The sequence below is a fragment of the Acipenser ruthenus genome, chromosome 2 (assembly GCF_902713425.1).
Source record: "Acipenser ruthenus chromosome 2, fAciRut3.2 maternal haplotype, whole genome shotgun sequence".
NCBI classification, from domain to species: Eukaryota; Metazoa; Chordata; class Actinopteri; order Acipenseriformes; family Acipenseridae; genus Acipenser; species Acipenser ruthenus.
The window spans coordinates 63,091,444-63,108,642 of record NC_081190.1 but is presented as its reverse complement, the minus strand read 5'-3'; the positions used below and the strand labels follow the sequence as shown (position 1 = coordinate 63,108,642).

General features: G+C 38.7%; 1 protein-coding gene across 1 annotated transcript in view; it reads right to left on the bottom strand.

Moving 5' to 3' along the window:
- Positions 1 to 14,326, bottom strand: part of vegfc (vascular endothelial growth factor c) — a 70,319-nt gene extending 55,993 nt beyond the window's left edge. Inside the window, exon 1 of the mRNA XM_034015973.3 lies at positions 13,546 to 14,326. Coding sequence (XP_033871864.3) covers positions 13,546 to 13,662 — 117 coding nt within the window. The 5' untranslated portion in view covers positions 13,663 to 14,326. The remainder of the gene's footprint in view (positions 1 to 13,545) is intronic.
- Positions 14,327 to 17,199: the final 2,873 nt, after the last annotated feature.

Below are 17,199 nucleotides of genomic sequence, written 5' to 3'. Positions count from 1 at the left end.
AGGACACCTCGCAATCTCCAGCCAATCGCAGACAGGTTACAATCATAACCCAGTGTTAGGAGTGAATCAACCTTTACATTACACACAATGCACAAAGTAAAATGTAAACAGTTAGGTTCAACATCACAACAATAAATGTTATATGTACTCTGATGTTAACCATTGAGCTTACATAAAGAAATACTTTCCACTGTACTTTATGGGTAGAACATTGTTGGCAACTGTTTAATCACATGAAAGGAAGGTATATCACCTACAAATTACCTTCCTCTTCAATCAAAGGAAATCCCTAAAAAACACATCTCTGTTCTAATCAAAACGGCTGTAATCTATCTTCAGATGTAGTTTCCTACTTATTTGTTTGCTTGCTATCTTGTAGCATCCATCCTGTGCCTCTAACATGTACAGAAGAAAGAGTTACCACTGTAAAAAAAAACTGTTTCAAGGCCAATTGACATGGAAGGACTGATGCAGAATTCAGACAAGCCTGTTTACGTTTTCAGGGGATAATGCTGCCAGCTTCTGTACAATGTTACCCGAAAGTGAGAAAAGCCATTCACGTGGCACCGTTGTAGCAGGTGTTTATGATGGGTTCTGCTTTATAATGATCCAAAGCAGTGCTGATTGACGTTTCTTCACCTTCATCATCAGAGTCAGATGCCACCAACAGGAGGTTCATCTTCTTTTTTGATGGTTCAGGTTCTGTAGTTTGCGCAACAGGCTGCTGCGCATCGACTTCTGACAGCAAAGTACCAATTAAATTCCACACCTCGCCCCGCTCAGATCTAGGAAGCCACTTCAGATTATTAAACCTTGGGTCGAGTGCTGTCGCGATCTTTGCCATGAGATATTGGTACTTTCCTTCCGTTTTGTTAGGTCTGCAGCGAAGGTCTTCTTAAACCGAACAACATATGCTGGGCCATCATCTGAGGCTAACATAACACAAAATAAATGGCAAAAGCAGGCAAAACTACGGAGCAAGAAATGTACAATTCTCCCCCAAGGAGCTCAGTCACATACCTGCAAGGAAAGATATCGCGACGAATCATTTCCAATGTGGAATTCCATCTAGTTGGAACATCTTGTACTAGAGGTTCTTCTTTTTGTCCATTTGCATCTTGTTGTCTTTGTTGTTCTGCACTGTTAGCTGGGCTGTGTTTGAAATGCCCCACAAGTTTTCTGCATTTCGCCAGTACGTTTTCATATCCGCCATCATTCAGTGCCACTGCAATGGATTGTTGCACACTGTGGGCGATGCTTCTCCTCATCCCACTAAAGTGGTTGTTACCTTTCAGGCACCTAGTGAACTCAGACAGACACCTGCAGAGCTGGCCTTTGTCTTCCAGAGGACGGTAGTTCGCTGACATCCGTTCTTAAGATCCTGGGTGTAAAAGAGGAAATTGGCTTTGTCGTGGAATCGGAGGACACCCACTGAACCTTCAGTTCTCCGGAGCTGTGTGCGGAATTGCTGCGGTAAGGAAACATAATTGGCCATTCTAAACTGGGGAGTGAAATAATTGGGCACTCTAACTAAAAAATACATTTAAAAATGATCATAACTGACTTGCATCCCTATATTTTACTATTATGTCAAAAAATATACATACATACAGAACTTAAATCCTAGAGTAGCGGTCTTTACCAGTGAGTTATAAACAGGCAAGTTTATAATACAGTATATCTTAAGAATTTAAACAAACTCAAATTAAACTAATTTCCTGATACTACAAATGTTCTATGTGGTCCCTGTCTCATTTGTTTATTTATTTAAATATTTAGAACAATTATTTTTATTCAATTTCCTCCCAATTTGGAATATCCAAGTATTATTCAACCTCGCTCACCACTGCAACCCCCAAACTAACTTGGGAGAGACGAAGACAAGCACTCGCGTCCTCCAAAACTCTGCAAGCCTGCCATGCAGCCATATCTAGAACTTACATTGTCGGAGGACCACGCAGTTCTGAATTGTGTGCAGGGAGGACTGCAGTCGCCCAGCCAGCGACAGGGGTCACTTGTGCGTGGTGAGCCAAGGACACCCCAGCCAACCTAGCCCCTACCCCGCCCAGACAGCACTTGGCCAGTTGTGTGCCGGCCCCTGGGAACTCCCGTCCATGGTCGAACCAGCGATCTCTAAGCTATAGGGCGCATCCTGCACTTCGGGCGGTGTGCCTTTACTGGATGTGTCACTCGGGAGCCATATCCCCGCCTCATTTCTTTTAAATTACTTCTTATACAAATTCACTTAACACAAATTTCCTGTTTGTGCAAATTATTTTGGAACACCCCCAGGGAAGAAATATTTTAATTAAATGAATTGCTCCAGTTCGAACTGCTGAGTGTTAAGGATATTGGGAAATGTATTAACTTGCATCCAGATTGGAGCCTCGGTTCTGTATTTTAGTGCTATTTTAGGACTACTGGTCCTATGATGCATTTTGAGTTGCCATAGTGCTCACACATCAATGCCATTTTCATGAACAAAAAAAGTGCATTATCCTTGCAGACAAAAGTGGAGGTGTTGAAAGCAGTGGACAATGCACCATCGTACAAGAAAAAGGAAGATGTTGCTGCAGATTTCAACATTCCTGTGAACACTTTCTCAACCATTCTGAAAAACTGGGATACAATAGCCGAAACAATATTACAAGCCCTGCCTGGAATCATGGGGTCCCTGAACAGTCAATTTTCCTCCATAACCCCCAGGTGCGGAAAGATCAATGCTGTGATCCCTGTCATCCCCCAAGATCACAAACTCAGGACAAGATTCCAACACCCTCTCATGACTCACCCTGCACTTCAAGCTTAGGTGTGTTTACTAGGTATTACTATATTTCTGGCTATTATTCTGTCCAGGAATGGCATTTTTTAAATGATTGAAAATATTGGTTTACTAAAATCACTAAAAGCTCAAACAGTCCAAACTTTACAAAACATTAATTTGTTTATGCAACTGTGACTTGGGGTTATGAATTTCCTGAATATTATTAATATTAGGTCTACCATAATATCTCTTAGTAACATAATTTGGGTGATTTAATCATCCCTCATCTCCACACCATAGCAGCACGTCTGGAAAAAAGACGGAAACATACTGCTGCTCTCTATCTGGCCAATGTCCTGTTTCCTAACCAGAGGAAAGGTCCAGCAGTCTACCAGCCTACATCACAATTGGAACAAAGCCTGCTGCATTTCAGACTTGCAGAGCAATATCAGACAAGGTATCCTAAACAGAGGAATTCCTGTCAGTTATGCATGATTCTAGTTCCTTGATGCCCATCTGCCTAAAGCTATGCAAGTAGCAGCAGATGAAATGTATATAGTATTTCAAACAAGTGGACAGGTTCCTTTTCAGTAAAATGTATCTGGTATTTAAAAAAAAAAACATCACAAAAGCAAAAGCTGCTTTTAACCACTTCAACTCCATGACATACGCACATAAGTCAATTGAAAACCCACTTACAGTACCATGCCGTACCTGCGTACGTCAAGTTTCCCATTCTATTCTATAATCGGTTTCTCAGTCTAGCGTTTCAGGTTTCATTCTCTAAAGCAGTGCTAGTACAGTGGAATGTGCAATAAAAGTTGGGGGAGGGTCAGGTGACATTTTTATCCAATTGCGTGTCATGTGGCGATTCCAATCTAACTGTGGGCGTTTAGAAGGCTGAGATATATTGCAGGAAGCCATTCAGCTTTTACAAGTATATATATATATATATATATATATATATATATATATATATATATATATATATATATAGTGTTTTAAATTATTATTTTTTGTATTTATTATTAGTTTTACTTGTTTAGTTATAGTTTATATAGTTTTTAGCGAAAGCTAAACATGGCAACGTACGTGGTCTTTCTATAATGAGCAACGGGAGTGAAGTTGGTTCAGAGGATGTTGATACCAGCGACAGTGATGCTGACTTATTATTATTATTTATTTGTTAGCAGACACCCTTATCCAGGGCGACTTACAATTGTTACAAGATATCACATTATCTTTACATACAATTACCCATTTATACAGTTGCCAGCATCTATTTTTATTATTTTCAAAATCTGGTACCTGGGAAGGGGTCTCATTTTTACATCTGGAGTTGAAGTGGTTAAACATTTTTTAACACCTTTGTAAAGATTGGAACCCATTACTTTGGTTGCCAAAATATAACCTGTTGCAGGTTGTGGCAGGGCATGAGGAGTGGGTTTTTTTGTGTGTATATATTGTAAATAGTGTTGTGTAAGTAGAGCTGTGACAAATATCTGAATATTCAAACAAATATTTTTTTACATGTTTTCGCATACAAAAATCAGATGTTCGTATTGGTCACAAATGACAAAAATACCTTGCATTTATTTACCATCTCACCAGAATTTGCTCGACAGTTTTCAAAAAATGGCAAATGAAAAAGAGCTCTGTGTGATATGTGAGTATGTGAGCAGGGTTGCCAGATTATATATATATATATATATATATATATATATATATATATATATATATATATATATATATATATATATATACACACCAAACACACACAGTCGCAGACAAAAGCATTTGGGCAGTAAGAAAGTGATTTCTATTATTTCTAATTGTTCTATTGAAAGATATAAAGATAAAGATTCAGCTTTATAATAAAACAACAAATTATTACATAACATGCATAAAATGAAAAATAACATGCAAAAGCAAATTTCATACTTTGGACACCCTTACATTAGTATTATGCCCACCCTTTACTTCCTTTACAGTATTTTTTGTATTTTGAAACCAGTTCCTGGCATCTTTTTTGCCCATTCTTCAACACATACTAACATATTGTTGCTTTCATGGTGAAAAAAAGTTATATTTTGGATTTTTTCTGACCATAAAATTTGGTTGAAGAAATGATCAGGATTCTTCAAGTATTCAATGGAAAACTTCAATCGCTTTCTTTTGTGTGTTGTTTTTAACAAATATTTGCATCTTGGTTTTCGCCAATGGACATTCATCTTGTTATGGTATCGTTGAATTGTTCACTCGTGACCATCTTCTCTCAATTCTTGTGTCAAATCTTTTGCAGTAATCCGACGATTTTGCCAGATTGCTTGAATCATTCTTCTTCCAGATTTTGCAGAAATCTTTCTTGGTCTTCCACACCTGGAGCTAGTTGCAGTAGTTCCTGTTCTCCTGTGTTTGTCATGATGATTATGTATTTATTTATTCTGGAATTATCATCAGGTGTTGGTTTTCAATCATGATAATCAGCAACAAATGGGTTTCATACAAAATATGTTGATTGTCCAAATACTTTTGTCAAAGTATGTTATATATATATATAAAATATTTTTGCATGTTATTTTTCATTTTATGCATGTTATGTAACACTTTTTGGTTTATTATAAAGCTGGATGTGTTTGCACAGCCACATGTGTAATTAGTTTATTTAATGAATTGCTGTCAAGTGCCTGTAATCAGCAGTCAAGTTTAAATAAAAAACGGCTTGTTTGTTCAGGGCAGTCTGTGAGAAGGTCTCCTACTCCGCTCCCCCTGAAACTCCAGACGTCACAGCGCAGTCGGCTGAAGTCACGTACGGTCCCCCTGCCTCCTACTATGTTTCCCCTGGAGTATCAGACGTCGCAACGCTGGATCCGAGGCTCTCACTTCTGCCTGCTGCTGCACCCACCAGGTTACTGGCCTGCGCGTCAGTCACCCCAGTCACCCCGTTTGGGTCCTGTGTCGCAGGTTCGTGGTCCCTTCCCGAGGTCACCGGAGAATGGATCGACCCGCCCTTAAGTCCACCCACATAGAGTGAAGAGGGACAATGTGGGACTTGAGGAGGGAGGATGGGTTTTAAAGGAGGGGGTGGGTGAAGTGGCCTTGGAATGTCTGCTGTGCTGAGCACAAGGGGGAGGATATGTGGCAGGGCAAATTCCTGTGTGTGTGTGTGTGTGTGTGTGTGCGTGTGTGTGTGTGGATGTGCTTGCACAGCCACAGGTGTAATTTGTTTATTTAATTAATTGATGTCACATGTCTGTAATCAGCAGTCAAGTATAAAAAATGGGCAGTCTGTGAGAATTCAATTTCTATGCCTGAGTCTGTACAAAAGGACAAACAAACCTTTATTAAGTAAAATCTTTCACTACGTCTCGTCATTTTTCCAGTCTTTTTTTTTTTATCTGCAGTACACTGCTCACTGGTTTAGCCGTAAGAATAAATGCAATTTTAGAAAAACTAATTACTGCACGTCATAACAAAGTGCTGTAAATAATAACTTGTGCATGTCTGGTTGTTCAGTATTAACATACTTCTTACAGTTTCAATGACTTCACTTTTTCAAGCAGATGGTCTCCAGTTCCTTCGGTGGTGTTGGCATCCCATATATTCTCCATTTAATTAAACTGGGCCACTCTTGATCTTTTCCTCAGTATAAATGCTGCTCAATAAGCTGCTAGCAGCATGCTACTTTGCAAAATATCGTTGCATTATGTGTGTCATTTACAACATGGATATGTTTCTCTCCAGAGGACAACACTGAATAACTCACTGCTTTACAGTTTTCTGATACCTCTTTTGCTTGAACTTATAAACTTATAAATGTGACAAACACATTTTTTTTTTTGTTTCATCTGACCATATTAGACTTTCATTAAACTCGGCATCTTCCTTTACAAACATTTTTGTTTAAACATAATTCTGTTTACAGAGCATTCACATTCTTTTGGTTAAAATAGACTTGGTTTATTAAGTAAAAAAATTCTGGTACACAAGCTGATTTTTGCTGCATATAAGGTACTGTACTTTTTAAAGAAAAAAAGTGATGACAACCACGTTTAAGCATTTTGAAATGCCAGCATCTACTGAAAATGTAAACCGTGCTTCATTTTTATGCTGTGGATGCAACAATCTAGGAGATGAAAAAAGAACATCCGAAACTTAGTCACATAGACCTTAATATGGCAGCCAATGTCGTAGTCAGCAACATGTTTAGCATGTAGGGTTTCTAAAACCCTGCTAATATGAAGTCACTACCTCAGATGGTTTCTAGCTTTGACAATGCGGTGGTTTATGAGATAATAGCAGTTGCAGGGGTGTTGGCAGTCGGAAGTGTTGAGCCGGCAGTGGGAAACTTGCTAATTTACACAAACTCCCCTTATGGGGATGCTTAATTACATTCCTAACTGTAATGTGAGCCAAAGAGTGTTTCAGATTTCATTTACAAGCCATTCTCAAACTGCAGTAATGATGATATATATATCATCATTCTTCATCTTTAACAAGGACTAAAGTCTTTAACCATTCATGTCTATTATAATTTGCACATTCTTCATAAGCCAGAAAACCTCTGCTTCTTCGCTCTCTCATTTCAAACCCTGGTTATCAAGTTTCATTCTTGTTATGACATCTCAAATCACAACAGCAAACTGAGTAAGTAAATATTATTTTAAACAAACAAGAGCCCATACTACACAATTAAATACCACAGAAAAAAAGACTACTATGTTATCTCATAAAAAATCATGAACACAGTATAGTCATTAGCCATCCAGTCTTTTGATTGAAAATAGTAAATGAACTATTTCAAGAGAAAATACTATTTTATTATTGTTTTCTAGGTACTGTTTTCTTAAGAATCATCATCATTTTACAAATGTACAATGTTTTTTTTTTTAGTTATTCACATGTATACAAAATAAAGAATTTGAAAAGTACTAATAATTGCTAATATTATCATGTAAAGAAATTGTAAACATAACAACAAATTGCATCTACAAATTTCTTAAATCTCTTGAAATACAGTCAAAATTAATAAAGCTCAGTAATATGATTAATGATATTTAAAGTACTTTTAACAACTATGAATATGTCCATTCTGTATTTTACTTAAATATACTCATCCTCCTTTCAAAATGTACTGCACAACACTGCCTTTTAGTGCTGATGTCCCACTAACACCTGATACAGTTTTTCACAGTGTTAGCAAGGCATCTGTGTCCAATGAATGAGGACCTGTTTCTTTACACTGTGTAACCATTCAGTGATAGGAAAAAGAGGGCTTCTGACATGCACTAAATATCTGGAATTTCAAGCTTAACAAATCTATTTTCTCACCAAATGCATGCAATTTAGCAATTAATGCATATATTCTTCTGAAAGAGGAAAATGTGACTTAAAATAGAGGCACATGAAGTTCTTGATAATGGGGCTAGGCTACATGGGAGGCCTAGAGCATACACAACTTTCACATTAAAACTAAAGTTTATTTCTCTAGATAAATTAACTGGTTGAAGGTTAAAAAGTAATATTGTCATTTGGGTTTGCTACTAAAGGGTTTAGTCACCTAAAACACAGCAACATGTTTATAGTTTGTAGTACTGTACTAAGAATGTAGAACAGTTAAGTAGATGCAATAATGGCTAACAAGGTGGGTCACCTTCAGCAACTTGTACACACCCGAGCCTGCTCCATATATCTGCCAGAAGGATCGCTTTGACTGCGGCCTCAACTGAATAAAGTGAATGGAAGTCAAACTAAGAGCTGAGGTTTCACAATGCTATGCTTAACAGCGCAATACAAATGAAGCTGTAAAGAAAGAACTTGATCAAGTCATTGGACAAGGTGATCCAAACTAATCTTTTAGCAAAAAAGTGTAGATGTGTTATATTGTATTACAGTTTTTTAGTTTTTTTTTAATTACTGTATATATTTATATGCACTTAATATGTATGTTTTTTTATACATATGTTATAATCCATAAAAAAAAAAAAAAAAAAACATAAGTGCTGGATATTGTTGCCAAATTACAGAAACATTCTTCCACATCACGTTAATGTCTATGTATTAATGCTAATTGGATCCAGACCAGATTTGGATGTTTGCAATCTTGGATTGTGGTTGTGGTTGCTTTTGGTTTTCTAACAAGAGATCAATGGGCCAAACTGTTCTTTTGTAAGATTAATTTATAGCTTAGCACATTGTTCCTCTGCAGACATCTCTCTTAAACATTTAAATGCTGCCACTGGGTGATATTATTCGAAAGCATGGGGTTCAGTTTCATTCTTATGCAGGTGATACACAGATCTATTTACAAATAAATTCGAACACTGATACAGTCCTATCTGCTTGTTTGGCAGATATTCAGACTTGGATGTCAAATAATTTTTTGAAATTGAATGCTAGCAAAACTGAGCTATTGGTTACTGGATCTAATACCCAGTTCTTTTGGTGATTGCCTTGTAGATGCAGCAGTGTGGAGTAGTGGTTAGGGCTCTGGACTCTTGACCGGAGGGTTGTGGGTTCAATCCCCGGTGGGGACACTGCTGCTGTACCCTTGAGCAAGGTACTTTACCTAGATTGCTCCAGTAAAAACCCAACTGTAAAATGGGTAATTGTATGTAAAAATAATGTGATATCTTGTAACAATTGTAAGTCGCCCTGGATAAGGGCGTCTGCTAAGAAATAAATAATAATAATAATAGATGCCTCTTTGTTAGTCCACAGCTTAGGTGTTCAACTTGACTCAAAGCTTTTATTTGGAAAACACATCTCTTCAGTGGTGAAGACAGGTTTTTAGTACTTAGAGTGTGTCATTTTCTGCCCTCTAGGGATGCTGAGATTCTCGTTCATGCATTTGTCACGTCTCGGTTGGATTACTGTAATGCTCTTTTTGTTAATCTTCCTGCTCGCTCTTTACCTCGACTGCAGATGGTGTAGAATGCAGCAGCAAGGGTTCTTACCGGTACCAAGCAGACAGAACACATTACTCCGGTCCTAAAGCGCTTGCATTGGCTTCCTATCCAGTCCTGTGTTTCCTTTAAAATATTGCTGTTGACCTACAAGGCTTTGTACGGTCAGGGTCCTAGTTATATAATGGACCTTCTTAGCCCTTGCATCCCTGAGGGGCAGCTTAGATCCTCTAACTCTGGACTGTTAAAATGCATGGTTCCAAAACGTGTTACACTTGGAGGGCGTAGTTTTAGCTGTGTTGCTCCTTTTCTTTGGAACTCACTATCAAGCTTTATTAGAGAATCCACAACAGTAGCCAAAATTTTAAAAATCCCTTAAGACGCACTTTGTTTCCATGAATAGACGGCATGCCACTGATAAAAAGTCTGCTCACACAGTGAGCGAATCTGGTCATGGTGAGAAAATTATAACTGAACAAATTCTGTTAATGTTGTAGTACAAAATTGCTTTAAAAGGTACTTAGTGAAAGCCTAGTGAAGATAAAACAAGTATAGTGAGGGAAATAGCTATACTTATTTTGTGAGGCGGCTACTGTGTTTAAGCCAAGCCACATTCATCTTTATTTTTATAGTGTTTTTCACAGTTATCGTTTTCTATTCTTTTTGTTTGTTATACAAAAAAAAAATTCCTTTGTTATGGTAAAACAAAAGTGAGGAAAATATTAAACAAAGAAAATGACCAATTTGAGCTGGAACATTCCTAATAGTGTCCAGTCTATAATCAATAAAATAGTGCCAACCGGCATTTCAGCCCAAAACCTCCAGTATTCAGTGTCTTCTTGCTCTCCAGCCCCTCTGCTCCTGTCACAGGGCCATACTGGCCAGGCACCCTGTGAGCTCAAACAGACACTAGCAGGGCTAGTGTAACAGTGAAACGTACCAATCACTATGCAGTCGTGGTTATTGAGCTTTTAACCTCTTCTTGTCCCACTGAAAGGGGACAAACTCTGCAATAGTCATGCATCACACAACACTGCCTGTTACACAAGCCCAGTGGATTGCTCATCTAATCAGGTGTCACAATCATGACCTACGTTCACAGTATGTTGAAAAACCAATCATTGAGGACAAGCTTAAGCAGCCGTAAGTTACCAATACCTACAGTAGATTCTCTGTCCAGAAAGTATCACAACCAATATTCACAGCACAGGCACTTCCACTCTTTCCCCTGTTGACAGCGATATGCTTTTCAAGCAGGTGATAATAATTTTGAATGTTATTAAATTTCAAACATGACTCTTGCAAGTTTTGACTTTTTGGCAAGAGTTTTAATTTATTCACAGCATACTTCAATTTCAAGAATTTACAAACTGGTTCTTGTCCAAGCAACATGCCCAGTAAAATCACTTCAGTTTGAAAATGCAGCCAAGAAAGCTTTGAAATGTTAACCTTTTACACTATTCCCCTTCCACAAAATAATGTTACCTTGTTAGGAATGTTAGGAAATTGTTTTTTTTTTAAATAACATTTGGAAACACAAGTATCTGGAAATGTAGTTAACTGGAGGTGTCTGGGGTTTCTTTGCCAAGAATGGAGTTGTATAGCTTTGTACTGTATACAGGTACATAATTAACCCTATGCTTATGAAAACTTGGTTGGTGAGAAAGCATTATTACAATAGTAGCCATATCAGTGGCAAAGGAATAGCTGGTGCAGCCAGTGCAACTGCACATGGACCCACAGACTCAGAGGGCCTTGGAGGGGTCTGAAAGTTTGAAAAAATGTTGACAGTAATAATATCCTTCACATTTGTGTGCAGATGTTACAACCTTCATATTCTTATCATTCTAGCTACCGGTGCCAGTAATTACGTTTGCATCCTCCCTCGTTTCAACAGGTACCGCTATTCTCTTAATTATGTTTTAAAAAAAGATTGAATTAAAATGAGCTTCCAAACTTATTTTCCTTTTTTCCCGCAACTGTCTTTGCATGGCAGCTGCTAGGTACTGTTTGATGTATCGTTGGTGTCTCTTTTTTTTAACTCCGCTACCACTTGTGCTTTAAACTGGTGGTCGCTCAATATTGCAAAACAGTTTCTCACTGTCTTCTTGGAAGGTTTTGGGGTACTGTACAGCACAGTTTTTTGATTTCATTGCTGTGTACTCGATTCATCCTGTAGTTTAGGTGGAAGCTGTTAACAGGTGCTGCTGGGTACCAAAATAAACTAAAGCAAATGAACATGCCTGTATTTCTGATTGGGAAAAGTAAATGGTTTTCCATGTGAGAGAAATTCTGCACATTTCTTTGCAGAATCCTTCACCCATGTGTGAGTTCTGCATTCATATCTGCATTCGCAAAATCATGGAATCCTGGTGGGGCTAGTGATTACACTTGTTAGGTTGTGATTAAAAACAAGTGTATGTGCACGTAAAATGCAATTCAAGTAGATGAGTAAAAAACGTTCTTATTACATGCAGTCGTATACTGTTTCACACATGCTAACATTCTGGTAATGAAATATTGTTAAATACTGAACACTTGACTTGGAATGTTTTATGTTTATAGCAAGTGCTGCATTCAAGTTTTCGGGGGCCCACAATAAGGTCCTGCACCGAGGCCCATCTTCCTCTGCCACTGAGCCAAATTATGGTAAGTAATTTATTTAAAAACAACTTATTGAGCATGTAACTGTTATCAATGTATTTTATATACATGTGCTATAAATTGAGCTTAACGCATCACTTTCAACAACATTTACTTTAGCTCTTCAGTGGAAATCAGCTGAAATACATGGATTTTGTTCAGGGAAGAATGCATTGAGTGTATTTATTTATCAAGTTTTCACTGAACCTTAGAGGAAGGATAAATTCACCTCTAAGTGGTAAACATACTACCTGTCAGTACATTAGTCATATGTCTTTTAACAAAGGTTTATAATATGCTAAACGCTGTTTCAAGAAATTGCAATAGTTTATTACAAAGAAAATGTGAATAATTTTCTGTCAGAAAACCAATGTAGTTTGACAACTTCTGTTTTTTTTACATTAATGTGGGAGTGAATCAGTTTCCCCAAATCTGGTTTCTTAACAACACAGTAACCAAATAACTACCTTAAACAGAAACATGTTACACATTATTTTACTTTTTTTTTTTTTTACCACATACCGATACTCCAAACTCCCCCACATTCAGTTTTTGCCTGTTTTTGACCCGCTGACGCCTGACAATCCCCCCTCTCTCCCTTTCCTACTTCGCCTCACTTGCACTTTCTTAAGATCTGCTCTAACTCCACTCCCGTTTGACATTGGTAGGCTATAGTTGTTTATACCACATTTCCCTATATCGCTTGGAACATACCTCAGATTGAAAAGAGTCCATGAAGCCAGCATGATCGCAAACCGATGTAGGGCTTTAGGGCATGTGTCATTTTAGCCCCACCAACAATTTTGTATCGGTAGTGTTAGGCTCCAGAACATAAAGTAACATCATCAGTCAGCTAAGGTACTAGGGTAAAGTGGAACACTCCAAGGTTCTAAATGCCCCGTTTAATTGTACAATTAAAATGATAATACGATCATGTCAGAGAGAACTCTTCAGCAGTGAAAGCATCGCTGTTGAACTACATGACTGACATCATAATGTGATAATACTTTAGGTCTTTCTGTACCACTTGAAATGAATGTATCACATACATTATATACTGACAATACATTTCCCAAATAAATGTATCCAGCTGAACATGACAATTTTAATAAGACTATCTTGCTCCGTATTGGCAAATAACAATAATAATAATAATAATAATAATAATAATAATAATAATACCTGCAATATCTGATACATGCATAGTAGTCAATATCGCGATTTTCAACCTACCTCTGTATCCGCTTGATCCTGTTCATAATCATAGTAATCATGATCTGATTCAAAAGCAGAGTCTCTTTGAAGCAATACAGTAAAGATCACTAAAAGATATAATTCCAGTAAGTGCATTTTATACTCTAACAATCCGAGGTAATGTCAGTGGTTAATATTTCCTTTCAATACAAGTTCACTTGGTTTTGATAATTCGAGGTTGCTCAAGTGTTGCTTTAAATTTTCTCCTGGCTAGCTTATGCTTTAGATATATTTTTTTTGTATAATCGGCGATGATTTAAAAATGCCAAAGTAGTATCGATGTTTTCTATACAAGAAAAAATAAAATACACCTTTAACTGCAGGAGTTTGCACGCGTTGAGTGAAGTGAAACTTTCCCAGAAAGAACACCGGAGATCCAGTTTACTGAAACTCCAGATCGCGCTAAAATCCACAGAGAGGGGAATGGCATGTTTAATGCAATTTATTGGGTCTCCAGCCGCCTTCTCCTCCCCCTGGTTCCAGGAGCGATCTCTCTCTCTCTCTCTCTCTCTCTCTCTCTCTCTCTCAAATTCAAATTCAAATTGGCTTTATTGGCATGACAATAAAAATAATTGTGTTGCCAAAGCACATACATGGCATAACCAACTCAAATATACAGACAAAGAATTTTTCTTAATACTAACAGTATCCCTCCTCCCTCTATATTAATACAGTAAACAGAATCCCTCCCTTCCCCTCTATATCAAACAGTACCCCCTTCCCCCCTCTATATTAAACAGAATCCCCCTCCCTCCCTCTATTAAACAGAATCCCCCCTCCCTCCCTCCCTCCCTCTTTCTATATTAAACAGAATCCCTCCCTCCCTCCCTCTCTCTTTTCCCTCTCTAGTGTGACGTGTTCACGGTCTGTCCCTCAGGCTATGACAGGTCTCCACGTATTGACCGGCCAGTCTGGCTGTGTGTTTGTCTTCCCCCAGCAGGATTGACAGCTTCTGGGTATCACACATTTTTGGGAATTCTGGGACTAAATCACAGAATTTGGGGAAGAAAATGTCCCTTATGTTTTTATATTTTTCACAGTGTGTCAGGAAGTGAATCTCTGTCTCGACCTCTCCTGTCTCACAGTGACCACAGTGCCTGTTCTCCCTGGCCAGCCAGGTTTGCCTCTGTCGGCCTTTTTCAATGGCCAGGTTGTGGTCACTGAGCCGGTATTTGGTCAGGATCTGCCTCTGCTTTGTGTTTCTGACAGTTACCAGGTATTCTGCCAGGGTGTAATTTCTATTTAGGGTCCGATAGCACTCTAGTTTGTTTTGTGTTTTAGTGTTTGTATCCCAATGGTCCAGATAGGAGTGTTTCAGGTGTTTTATAATTTGGTTGACACTAATTGGAATTGTTTTTGCAGTGCTGTCCTGAAGCTGACTGATGTCAGTGTTGCTCAGCTCAGTGAGCTTCAGGACCAGCTGGCTGAGGGGACTCTTTTCTGGGCTGAGCTCTTGGTATTGCAGGGCTTTATGATGGAGTGAGTTTGGGTCACTAGTTTTTAGATGAATCCAGTATTTTAATGCTCTTTTTTGGATGTTAATAATCAATGGATAAAGGCCTAATTCAGCCCTGCATGCATTGTTTGGTGTTTTTCTTTGTAATCTCATGATGTTTTTACAGAACTCTGCATGCAGGGTTTCTGTGGGGTGTTTGTCCCATTTTGTGTAGTCCTGGTTGGTGATTGGACCCCACACTTCACTGCCATAGAGAGCAATTGGCTGAATTACACTTTCAAAAATTTTGAGCCAAATTTTGACGGGGGGATTTATATTGTAGAGCCTCCTCTTTATGGCATAAAAAGCCCTGCGTGCTTTCTCCTTTAGTGCATTCACTGCCAGGTTAAAGCTCCCTGACGCACTGATGGTCAGACCCAGGTATGTGTAGCTGCTGGTGTGCTCTAGGGTGGTGTTACCTAGAGTGAAGTGGTACTTATTTCCCTGAGATCTGGCTTTCTTCTGGAATATCATGACTCTGGTCTTGTTCATGTTTACTGCCAGGGCCCAGGTCTGACAGTACTGCTCTAGCAGTGCCAGGCTCTGCTGCAGCCCCTGCTCTGTGGGTGACAGCAGGACCAGGTCATCTGCATAGAGCAGAAACTTGACTTCAGTGTCATGTAGAGTGAGGCCAGGGGCTGCAGACTGCTCCAACACTGTGGCCAGCTCATTGATATAGATGTTGAACAGTGTTGGGCTCAGACTGCAGCCCTGTCTCACCCCACGCCCTTGTGTGAAGAATTCTGTTCTTTTGTTGCCAATTTTCACACCACACTTATTTTCTGAGTACATCGATTTTATGATGTCATAGACTTTACCCCCTACACCACTTTGAAGAAGTTTAAGAAATAGTCCTTTATGCCAAATTGAATCAAATGCCTTTTTAAAGTCTATAAAGCAAGCGAATATTTTTCCTTTATTAGTTTGATGGACGTGTTTATTGATTAGGGTGTGTAGGGTGTAAACATGATCAGAAGTGCGGTGTTTTGGTCTCTCTCTCTCTCTCTCTCTCTCTCTCTCTCTCTCTCTCTCTCTCTCTCTCTCTCTCTCTCTCTCTCTCTCTCTCTCTCTCTCTCTCTCTCTCTCTCTCTCTCTCTCTCTCTCTCAAGAGTGTTGCTAAAAACTGATCTGCTACTATTTATATCAATCGGGAGCTTTAGGAAAGAAATATGAGTTGGGGCACGTGCGCCTTCTCCGGGAGGCTTCTTATAGAAACTTTAATTTCTTTATTTTATATATATATATATATATATATATATATATATATATATATATATATATATATATAAATTAATTATTAGTTTGCTGTTGGAATTTGGAATAATGACATACAAAGCTGGTGTAATACACCACATAACTAATGTATTGTCTTTAGCATGGCATTACTGTACTCTTTCAGAACCGTTTCATAATAGAAAACGGTGTTGCCTTATTACACTGTGCATTGCTTGTGGCTGTGCCCCCTTTATGACTCAATAATGATTTTGTCCTTGCCTCTTCATTGACCTGCAGGTGGCGTCTTTGCTGCTACAAACATGGTGCTACCCTGTACGGGGTAAAGGGGGTGAAGAAGGCGATCCAGGACCGTCTTAGCTGGGAACTGGAAGGCGGTACTGTAGGGTAGCCAGAGGCAGCTAAGCCTTGCCGGAAGCAAGCACCAACCCTGGACTGGAGCTTGCATATGCCACTCCAGCAACCGTAGGCAACAAGCGAGGCCCATGCGAGGCCGGAAACGGTGGGAAGGCAGCCCAGCAGAAGCAGCAGCTGATTATTAAAGCCACAGTAAAAGGGACTGTTTTGATTCTGGAAAATGTAGGTGATGCAAAAGTTGTGGCCATAGCTGTATCCTCTCTCTCAGCAAAACTTAATAGTTGATAGTTTTCAAATGAGGACGTTTAATATATTAAATGTAATATACTGTTAGCATTTTGGATGTTTGCACCGATGAATCCCATACTTGATAGGGAACATTAGGTTATTATCATAACCATGGTTCCCTAAAACAAAAATATAACCATTACTACCTAAAGACAGTGATAACCTGAATAAGATATATCAAAGATGCATGTAGTGCCAAGGGCAAACGTTGTCATTATTTTTCCTTCAAGACTGCTGCAATATGGACACAGTGACCTTGA